The 11,089-nt window shown below is 44.5% G+C and overlaps 1 protein-coding gene across 1 annotated transcript; it reads right to left on the bottom strand.

Moving 5' to 3' along the window:
- Positions 1–501: 501 nt before the first annotated feature.
- Positions 502–9,644, bottom strand: rad51c (RAD51 paralog C). The gene is made up of 9 exons (XM_023819499.2): positions 9,159–9,644; positions 8,654–8,891; positions 8,097–8,254; positions 7,009–7,142; positions 6,641–6,772; positions 5,288–5,354; positions 4,500–4,560; positions 2,078–2,138; positions 502–1,000 (listed from the first exon to the last, which is right to left on the bottom strand). The coding sequence occupies exons 1-9, from the start codon at positions 9,274–9,276 to the stop codon at positions 884–886; spliced, it is 1,086 nt and encodes a 361-aa protein (XP_023675267.1). The 5' UTR covers positions 9,277–9,644; the 3' UTR covers positions 502–883.
- Positions 9,645–11,089: the final 1,445 nt, after the last annotated feature.

Below are 11,089 nucleotides of genomic sequence, written 5' to 3'. Positions count from 1 at the left end.
ACTGGGGACCACAGTGAAGGCTATATGAAATATCCTTGACTCTGCAGCGATTGACTTGCATCTAAATTGTCCCAAGGATGCCCAGGTCACTCTGTCAAGGACTAACACAGCTTGTGAACCAACTCTGATCCTGGATGGGGAAGTCATTTTGATATTCCTTCAAGCTTGATGCTTTATCAAGCAGTTGTAACAGCAATAAAGTAATTGAGTCCATGTTTTGTATCCCCGCAATAGTTTGTAGGGTCTTCTAACAGGGTTGGGGCCATTCCTGAATGAATTCATTGATTCCAATCCAAATCATGAAATGGAACTGGAGTTGGATTTTAAATTTCCCTGAAATTCTAATTCAATTCCAGTTCTGTTCCACATAGTTTGTTTTCCAATTCCAACTCCAGTTCCAATTCCTGATTTAGACTGGAATTAATGAATGCATTCCGGAATGGCCCCAACCCTGCCTTTTAATAACCTGGGGATTATTGCTTGTTAGGGTCCAGATGCCTCTTGTTGCTTCCAAAAGAGATTTTAATGATCTACCACTGTCAAAGCACAGAGACAATAGTATTACGCAGAAAACTCAAAGTCATTCTTTAAGTACTTGGTGAACGTTTTGTACAGAGCACTGCCCCCTGTCAAAATGGCCAGCTGCCTTCCAATCAATATAGAACAAGTCCATCATGAGAGCTTCGAACCTTCACGGTCAACCCCATCTTTGTTTCGTCAAGTAAAAATGAAGATTAAAGCAGCATACTGCAGCTGTGTGTGATATTGCCTTCATGTAAACAATGCAGTACATCACATCCAGACCCCTTCTTATTGTCAGAGTGTCATCAGAATCATCAAACAGTTTTAGAACAGCTGAATGTTGTTTTTGAGCCAGATGTCTTCAAGTCTGGTGGTCGTCTGCTTCGGTGCGGAGGCGCTTAGGAGCGTTTCCTGATGGAATCACAGATGAGTCAGCCGAAACGTGGTCAGAAGAGAGCACATCTCTGAAGCCAGCGCCCTGAGAAAGAGAGGGCCGTCGTTCAGCACCAGAAACTCAGTGAAGCCCCGTCGTGGCACCCGGGCGGCACAGGAAAGCCCCGTTTGCGTTTACCCCCACTTCGCGGCCAAAGAGGAGAAAAGCCAGGCCTTATAGTGATGCGGAGGACTTTAATCTCCAGACACCATATCGAGACGACACACCTAGTTATTCTAGGCTCCCAAAACCCAGCAAACTATTTACTCTGTTCTCAATTAACTTAATTTGTCCGATTTCACCAGCTCCAAAGGGCAAATTGTCTTTGCCAAAGGAACAAGGGTAGGGGAAAAAAATATTTTCAAAATGCTTCAAATGCAATAAGCAATTGCAACCCAGTTGATACAATAGTTATGACAGCTAATGCTTAGCAAAAAAGACAAGTCTCCACAGTTCTGTTTTACTGCAGGCCGCTTTGTCGGCCAAATCCTCTTTACCAGCAAGAGCAAATAAGGTAAAATGAGAGTGTGTAAGCCTGTCCCTAGTCCCGTCTCGCCATGGCTGCTAATGTACAGCTTGCAGCCACGCCACTCCCGCCCTGACACTGAAACTCCCTCTGCTGTGTGACCAGGCGGTTTTTCCCCATAGTACCTTTGCCATTACGCTACAGTCTCGGCTCATTTGTCTAGACGTGGGGGGGGAAAAAAGCCTCGTCACGAACATGTTAATTACAGAGGCAAAAAAATAAATAAATAAAACTGCTCCCGCTGCAGTGTGTAGTAGCACGGTTACATAACCGCCAGGTGCCAGCTAACGTTACCCATAATTCCAACGTCGCCCAGAGATGTCTTACGCAATAGGCCAACTTACGTGAATCCTATGTAATAAACGTGGATAAGGGAGTGAGGAAAATACTTAAGTGGTCAACATTATACGGAAAGGCTTTCTTTTTCATAGATCGGACTGATAGATTTGATACATAAAGCATTTTTGAATAAACAGCCCTGGTGTAAAATGAAAATGAAAGGCGTCTGTGAGATTTGGACAGCTGCTTGCTCATCAGATTAGGCTTACGCTCTGGCAATCAGCTGAGCGGCGGGACAGGGAGGTATGCATACTCACAGTGATCTGGTACAGAACCGTAGCCTCCCTCTGGCTTGGAGACTTATACAGAGACGCCAGTCTGCGGAGAGAACGGCAGATCTTCACGAAAGCTGTGGAAACCTCGGTTAAACTGGCCACAACTGATGATCTGGCTGTAATTCACACTTACACTGTATGACCAAAGGCATGAGGATGCCCCTATTATTTAATTGTCTAATTAGGCTACACCCATTGCTGGCACTGGTGCATAACTAAGCACATAGTTACGCAATGTTTACGCAGCAAACATCTGCAGTGGAATTGATGGTTGTACAGAACCACAGCATAGCACGCCATCTTTCTAAGAAATGAGTTTGCCCTGGTCAACAGCAGCTGAAATGTGATGGTCATAATGTCCAGAAGCAAGTTCAGCTGTGAGGTGAGGGGCCACACAAGCTCACAGACAGGAACCTGATCACCCAACATTAATACCCAACCTGAATGGCAGCAAATCCCACCAGCAATGTTCTAGCATGTAATGGAAAGCCTTCCCAGAAGAGTTACAGCAACAATGGGGCAACAGAGTTCATATTTAATATCCTTGAATTTGGAATTAAATGTCAGACAAGCTTGAGTCTGCATACTTTTGGCCATATAGTGCATGTCAGGGGTGACCAACCTTATCCGCAAAGGGCCGGTGTGTTCCCAAAAACCTGCAGGTCAGCTGTTCAAACCCAGGTGTGAGGACTCTTCAGCCAATCAGTCCTCTAATTAGTAATGTAATTATGGAGTTGCGGCAAAAACCCGCAAACACAGCAGCCCTGTCCGGATAAGACTGACCAGCCATGGTATATGTGGATGTCCAGCTTAACTGCCACAATTAACCTTACAGAAACGTATCACAGGACAGCTTCTGTCTGGACGACCTTGAGCTTCAGAGAAACTTTCTTCAGCTTGTTTTTCTGCCGCCAATGAGCGGTCAGGCGAAAGTTATTATAAATAAGGACCAGCCACCAAATGCAGGCCAGCTCTCTGTGCTGCATGAGTCATTCTCGCAGCAACGCAGAACAAAATGTTTAGGCAGCACATTCTGGAATAAACAGGCGCGGCATAACGAGTGCTTCTCCAGGTGCTCCCTCCCAGCGGCGATTCGTTTTGCTTTTTATTTAGTTGGTACACTCCTCCCAGGACCCAGCCCAGAAGCTTCCATTTGCCTAATGCACAGACTCGGTGCTCCCGGTTCGGGGGCTGCGTAGAGTGCGTGACCCCTGCACAAAGTCGCTTGGATAATGGAACATCTCACCTCGCTGTTCCCCATCAGGGACTTAGCCAAGAGCAACACTCTTAGCTGCATGTGAATAAACAAGCATGTGTGTCCTGCGCATGTGTCCTTTGCAAAATGATGGACACAAACAAAATCAAATATTTATTTATGCGAAATAGAAATCATTTTTGTAAAACTACACATTAATGGGCAGCACTGTCACTTCCATACCTGTAAGTTTTGGGGATCAAAGTCTGTCCCGAGATCTGTCTGAATGGACTGTGAGTTGAAAGCGTTGGACATTCCATAAACATGCAGTTGGATAAACTAGCATCTCTTAATTCATACAGTATGCCCCTTTTGGCGCTTTTCCACTGCCACCAAGAACCGAAATAGTGGTTTTCCATTTCAGTTACCTGAGCCATAACTATAGTTACTCGACTAAGGCTGCCACTAACAACTATTTTTCTATGGATTAATCAATAGACTATTTCACCGATTGGTCGATTAATCTAAGCGATTAATTTTACTCCAGAAAATCAAACTGACAGTTTCTGCACGTCATTGCAGTGCTTTAGATAATGGACGCCGGCTTTCCGATGCTATACGGACATTATTTTCGCCCACAATTCAATAAGTGGATTAGTAGTATGTCTAAAACATTAAGTGCGTGTTGTGATGCACAAATCCGGCGTACCTTTTTGTTTATTAAACTCATGCATGACGTTAGTGCCGCTGAGGTATGCCACTGAACTTTGCACTGTGTAAAAAACGCCGTTACCAAGCGGACTCTTCTGCAGTGGTTAACCGAAGTGAGCTGGTACCGTGCTGCAACTAGTTTCTCTTCACAGTGCGGATCGAGTGCGACTCGGTTCCATATGCCGGTGGAAAAGCACCATTTGTGTGTCTTATCTGCTTCCTGGTTTCGCTCCAGGTTTACCTCGACCCAGGACTAGATAATGGTCAAGGACACTGGACAGATGATCCTCACATTCATCTTTCAGCTGCTTATCCTGGTTGATGGTCAAGGGGGGGGGGGCGTAGAGCCTAGAGCACAGGCCAAAATTGGTGGTGCAACAAGACGCCAGTCCATCACAGAGCTTGTATCAATGTTGCATATTAATATTTATGCAACAGAATCCTCTAATTTCTTTGGCAGCGGTAAAGCTTGTTCTGAGGGCTGCGGATCAGAATTACCTCTGTTCCCCCTCCCAGTGCAAAACAAGCCTCTGAGTCGCAGCATGGCCCCAGCTTTCACCTGTACAGGAGGGTCAGAGGAGACTCAGTCTTATACCATCCACAAGTCATATATTATATCATCTGACAGCTAGTAACCCTTCATTGAGCTCTCGTGGCTTTCTGATTCATATTATTCCCTCATTAAACCTTTCGGTACAGCCACAAATTGTTCCTGTCACCTTGCGTATTAATAGATCCAAGAGGCAAATATGGTGTTATAATCGTGGTACACATCACGACACGATCATAACACTGAAAGGGATTGTGTCTATCTGACACCCCCCCATTGAAGCCTCTACAGCTGTAATCTAAGGGCACTTTGATGTAAATTCCAGAACTTCTTACAAGGCCAGCAGAAAGACTCACCCCAGAGAAGCTTAAATGTAGAGGTCACCTTATTTAATTATAATAAATCTTTAAGCAATGAGTAACTACATCAGTAATCATTAACTAAGTAGTTTTACCATGCAATTCAGGCTCTAACACTGTGTGAATTAAATTTATCTACAGTTTACATCATATCCAGCTTTGGGAGAGTTTGTCTATTGAACCGTCACTGTTGGGATAGTCCAACGTTTTTTTCTGCTGAAATCCTGCAGGTATTTTTAGCAGCAAATGTGCTACTCATATTCAGCAAGGGGACACGGTGAAAACACAGTGTTTATGAATAGGGCCTAAATTAAGTATCTGCTATGCATTAAGCAACCTTCTGAACCTGAACATCCAGGACTCACACGTCCTCTCACCTAAGGCCGGCACCAGCTTGGATTGGCCGCTTCCAACCTTCGTTGTCATCTGATTGGTCAGTACGACCTAGGGACGAAGGGAGAAGACGGCCGTTTATAGTTTCCGAAAGACAGCTGCTCAGGCGCGCATAGCAACCAGGAAGGACACAACACACACTGGGATTTGCTTGTGACAGTTTGTTTAACCACAATTAATGGTGTCGACGTACACAACTGGCCAATAAAAATGTGAATCATACAAACAAGGAATAAACCTGACCTTTGTCCAGAGGTTTACAAAAGTTAGCCCTCTTTCCATCGAATGACGCTTTGGGAAACAGCCCGCTGCTACTCTACACGCCCTCTGTCAGAATGCTCACGTATTACGAGGAAAGTAGCCCACGCTCCCCCTTTTCAGTCTGCATTCCGGAAACTTCCCCTCTCAGTTGCAGCTGAAATGCTGTCAAATCCTGACAGGTTTCTGTGCCTGTGGGGAAAATTCCTCCCTTTGGGGGAATGATCATCTCCAGGCATAAAATGGCTACTTAGCTGCCAGCTGAGTTTGTTTTAAGAGAATCGTATAAATAATGTTCGACAGACATTATACCCCAAACCGCCCTGCGCAGCTTTGAAAACAATGCATATACTGCAGCAATTAAAAGATGGCAGTGAATACCATGCTGATCATATCTCAGATATTTCTCCTTTGGCAAGTATCATATACATATATATTCTGAGTGAAGACCCCTCATTTTGGGATGTTTTGCATTTACTTTGGAGCAGATCGGCCAGATGGGGGAATTCCCATTCCGCGACACATTTGCATTGAACTTTACGCAAAGCTACCAATGTTGAAAAGCCTGCCAATATGGAAATACACCCTGATTGGTACTCCCTCATTTCCTGAAGCGGGCCCCCATGCATTTTGAGCACAAAAACACATTTGGTTGATGTCCAAGAGAATTCTGTTTACTCAGGGATTCTGGCATCTTCCTCTAGGGCGGCGCTAACAGTTACGAAGTCAAATAAGGGGACTTCCCTGACTGAGCATGACATACTGAACCTCTGAAACAGGACCTCAGCAGGATTCCCCTGGATTCACCCATTTGTGACGAAGAATGCCTGCAGTTTTTCTTGCAGCAGGTCGTTAAATAACACCAGTGGGGGAAAAAAAACAAAGCAAATTTGCTCCAGGTCTTCCTGAAATCTTTCACTGACGAAACACTGCTCTGGCACTCTGGAGGGCCGCGGCACGGAATTTTCAGTTCATTTTGAAAATGAGCCCCTGGTTAGAACGGTGCAGACACCAAGCGAAAAACAAATGGCGAGGGAGAAAGGTCACAAGACTGCAGAAATAGCAGCCAGAGGACGGACCGCAACATTGTACTGGTTAGCCATCTGGGCGAGCTGTTGGGCAAGGCCGTTTAATAGCCGCGTTCTTTGGGAGAGGTCCTCAAAGTCATGGCGGAATGGGAAAGCAATGCTGTCAATCACCACCAAACGGACCTATCGAAACACAGCAGAGGAACAGCAGCCAATCAGCAAAAAGAACAAAAAGAAAATTAATTCTTATTGCATATGATCATTAGAATTAAAACAAAAATATTAAAACAACAGATCAATTTATGGCCAAGGAGGAGTCATAGCACTAATAAGCTAAAGGTAAACCATAAATACAACTTCTAAGATATTCTCTTTCCTTTGGACGCAAGCGCTTGCTCTCGTAAGACAGGAATTTATACCTCAGGGTGCTGAGATAAAAAGTCAGGCAGGAGGTAGGTCTCAGCCAACAGCTCCACGTAGTCATGACAACGGAAGAGGTACAGCTTGGAGAGAATGCCTTCCACAGTGAACACCTTCAAGGCCTCTCGCTGCTCTGAAAAGGACGTCTGGTCACCGGGCTTAAAAGATACCCGACTTCACACGAAATGCATTTTACATTCCCTCACTTCCAGGTTAACATTCATCCAGGCCAAATCTTGCTATTTTTCTTCCCATTTCCTCATACGCCCCCCTCCCCCCCCCATCACTTGTCATTTCAGTAACCCCCCCTAGAGCGCCACCAAGCTTAAAGAAAGTGCACTCGTGAATTGCTAGATTCAACATTTCCAATAAATTGTTTGAGAAAAGACCTTTGACAATTTCATATAACCCACACAGGAAAAGAAAACCTATGATCTGGAAGAAGCCTTAAAATTGCCTTTTTTAAAAGATGGATCATGTACTTTAAGGTTCAGCTGTTGTTGAATATGAAATTTTTAATTAACCAGTGTATAAGGAGTGATATCAGGTCAGGATTTGAACTTTGCTCAGATTTCAGCTGAAGCATGTAATTAGTTATGTTATTAAAATAATATTTGTGTAATGGTATACCAAGAGATACAATTACCATAAACTCTTAGTGCATCGGACAAAAATGTCACATGTTCTGGGGCAGATTGTGAGAAATGGGTTTAGTACCATATGCAACTAGGTGAGGACGGCTATATAATGTCTAGACAATAGAAACAGCTTCACATATGAAATCCAGAATGGGTGGCACTGGTTTTGGTAGTCCCACATTAGATGGATGGACGGATGGATGAGGTTTTGAGTTTTTGCCCTATGATGAAATGTGAAATTCAGGCTTAAAATCAATAGTGACATTCCAAAACAGGGGCATTTTCCAATAAGTCTAACATGCAGATGCATATCGATGCAGACGCAGTGTTGACCGGCAAACTGACATAATCTTCTTTTGCGAAACCAACTAAAGTTTCATTTGTGACTGTTCTAAAAAAGTATGCGGTATTTAGGGCAGGCGGGCCTTGCCCCCCGCTGCCTGTAGTACCGGCGTCGCCGGCCAGCAGGGAGCAGTGCTCCACAGCCGCTTTGGCCACATCCTCCACCCGCTGCACCATGAAGCTGCCCTCCGTGTCCACGAACACCGCCTGGCCTCCCAGGCCTCCGAAGCAGGCCGGTATCTGGACGTCCACCGTCAGCTGGATGCTGCCACAGCGCACAGAATACAACGATAAAGAGGCTCACTGTTCTATGACACCTCCGTTGCTGCCGTGCATAATTAGCGAAAGGAGAAACAAGATTATGTTAACCTACCTGTCACTAATCCAACTGCTTTAAGGTCCACCGTAATACTCTTAAAAGAAGAACCTGCCCTTAAATCCCCTAAGAATGTACCTAATAGATCAACTAGTTAGAATAGTTTCTTGCCCCCCCATCGTAAAAAAACATTACTCCAGTTAGTTCTGTTAATCAGCCAGGAAACTTCAAAGATCAATGATTATTTGGATTATTACATAACTAAAATAAAATCTACAAAGGCCTGTCCTGGATACACCAAAAATAGACGAGAGGGCATCGGAAATAGGCAGTGAAGCTCGGTCCTACCAGAGCTGTGTTTTGCCCACGCCAGGTGCTCCACAGACTTCACTGGTCTTGCCCACGGGCATCCCACCACCAAGGACGGAGTCTAGTGCTGAGCAGAAGGTGACGATGGCACCCATCGCCTGCTCCCTCCCCAGCAGCTCCAGGGCCGTCATCCGGCTGCCTGCACCCGCTCCCTGGCTGGCGTCACACCGCACAGTCTGCAGCACGTCTACCGCCTCCTGCTGGGAGATCCCTGATTCTGCGCAGCATCACAAAGCGAACGCAATGAATGTGCATGACGCCAAACTCCCGTTTGCGGAATAATATACGTAATAATACGTACGTTTAACCTTTTCTTCTGTGTAAATATACCTAAAGATTTACTCTTAAGATGCAAAATTCTGAGGATATCCTCGACAGGTTTAAATAATAATATTAAATAATATTAATAATATTTGTGCGATATGTCTTATGCCATAATCATTCCCATTTCTAGGCTTACGTGCCCGTTATAGAGACACACTACCTTTGCTGAGTTGCAGCGGTCGCAGATCGCACAGATCTGCCGCTGTGTGAAATCCGGCATTGATGAGCTTCACTTTGACAGCTGGGGCGAACGCAAAACTGGACAGAGGTCTCTGCATCTTCAACAGCGACGCACACCAGTAAGACCCAATATGTTTAAACACCAGCCAATTCCATAAACACTTCCTGCTGCTATGAAAGCCAAGCTATGTGGTAAAGTGGTTTTAAAAACACCACATTTTTGGATTGAAGCAGAGCAGGATCTCCTAAAAATGCGATTTGCAAATATATATATATAGTGCAACGCGGTCTACTTCGTATAACAAAATGTATCTCGTTGCAAAACTTCAAATTTACATCTTTGGTTTCGTTTCGCCGTGCGTTTTATCTGTTGTAGGAAATACTAAGTGAAAGCAGACGGACAGCGAGCGATCAGCCATTTTAATAATCCCTCCAACTTTTTCCGACAGGAAGAGGCTGTTCCGCCGCGCGCCCGGCCGGCCGGCGGCCCTCTATCGCCCCCCTGTGGCTGAATCACGAGCTGAATCTCAGGAAACCAACCGATCTTTAATTCAATTTGGGATCTTGTTTTAGTGGCCTAATTTTTCAAAATGACTTTGTAGTCACCACAATGTTAACATACGAAAAATAAATAGCCATTACATGCCTTAAAAAGTTATGAAACAATATGAAACGAGCAATAAAATGGTTATTAATTAAAATGGTAATTAATCCATTAAATTAAACTACATATTTTTCCCCAAAACTGTCCCTCAGGGGCAAGGAAGTATGATACCACTGATTTTCTTGACAAGTAATACCAAGGTTAGTGTCCTGATGCAGATATTTGTAAGTGTTTCTGTGAGCTTGAAATGGGAAATCTATAAGATTGGCTAATTGGTACCACAATATATTTTATAGAGCAGCCCAGCGCTTCAAACATCGATGGATGGTTAAGGTACTACAGGAAGCAGTAGGATGTTCTTGTGCAGTAAATGAGTATGCAGTATAAAATGACAAATCAGATTATCTGTATTCTATTTAAAACATTTAGAAAACATTGCTCAATGTCGTAAAACCAGCTTGTTCTTCCAGTTTAGCTATAAATCCACACATAGCCTGAATATTTAAGGCTTGTTGCATTAACACTTGAAATGTCAGTGTCTTCTTTAAACTCTGGTTAGGCTGCCTCCTCTCAATTATTTTCCTCAAAGGTTTTTGTTCAGGAACATGCTGACAGTTTTTCCCTTCAACCTGCTTCATTGCTCACAGACGAGGGTTGTGGTGAGCGGCTTCATGGGTTAGGGGGCCATGTCTGTGCTTGGAAGGTCACAGGGTCAGCAGAATGATTTCGCTGTTGGGACCGTGACCCCCATTTGCTCCAGGGATTGCTTGACCCTGCTTTCTAAAGAATGTATGGCACTTTGCATAAAAGCAGCCAATAAATAACTTTCCTGCCTTTGAAAAAAAACTTTCTGTGGGTACAGATGAAGCAAAAATACCCACCTATCTCACTGCAAGTCTGCTTATGTATGGAAATGCATGTTCATGCTCTCAACACTGAAGCGACGGATCGTTGTCCTTGCAGAATGAACTTCTGAGTAATGGTGCATTTCAAGAAGTGCATCGAGGCCTGCAGTGCTGACAGGCAGTGATATGCCTAGAAATTCTAGGCCCCCTGGCAAAACACCACCTTAGGTCCTCTGCCTGGTTACCAATGCTGGCCCCCTGAATTTGCTAGGAAATCGATCCCTCTCCAACACCCAAGTTGACGTGACATGATTATCAAAATCTGCCCATAACCCTCAATTTTCTGTGGCTGTAGAACTAGTGGCATGTGCCTAACTCAGTGGCGTAGAGGGGTTTGATGTCAGTGCTGAGGTACAGCCTCGTCATGAAACACAAGGATTTTACCCTTATGTCCAAAAAAGC

This window comes from Paramormyrops kingsleyae, chromosome 18 (assembly GCF_048594095.1).
Source record: "Paramormyrops kingsleyae isolate MSU_618 chromosome 18, PKINGS_0.4, whole genome shotgun sequence".
Lineage (NCBI taxonomy): Eukaryota > Metazoa > Chordata > Actinopteri > Osteoglossiformes > Mormyridae > Paramormyrops > Paramormyrops kingsleyae.
The sequence above is the reverse complement of the archived record's forward strand: the minus strand, read 5'-3'. Positions and strand labels throughout refer to the sequence as shown.

Coding starts and splice junctions, on each gene's coding strand:
- rad51c (XM_023819499.2), bottom strand. CDS start 9,276: ATGCAGAGACCTCTGTCCAGTTTTGCGTTCGCCCCAGCTGTCAAAGTG. Junction 8,255..8,653: donor GTGGGCAAAACACAGCTCTG/GTAGGACCGAGC, acceptor GCGCTGTGGCAG/CATCCAGCTGACGGTGGACG. Junction 6,773..7,008: donor TTTTATCTCAGCACCCTGAG/GTATAAATTCCT, acceptor GTGTTTCGATAG/GTCCGTTTGGTGGTGATTGA.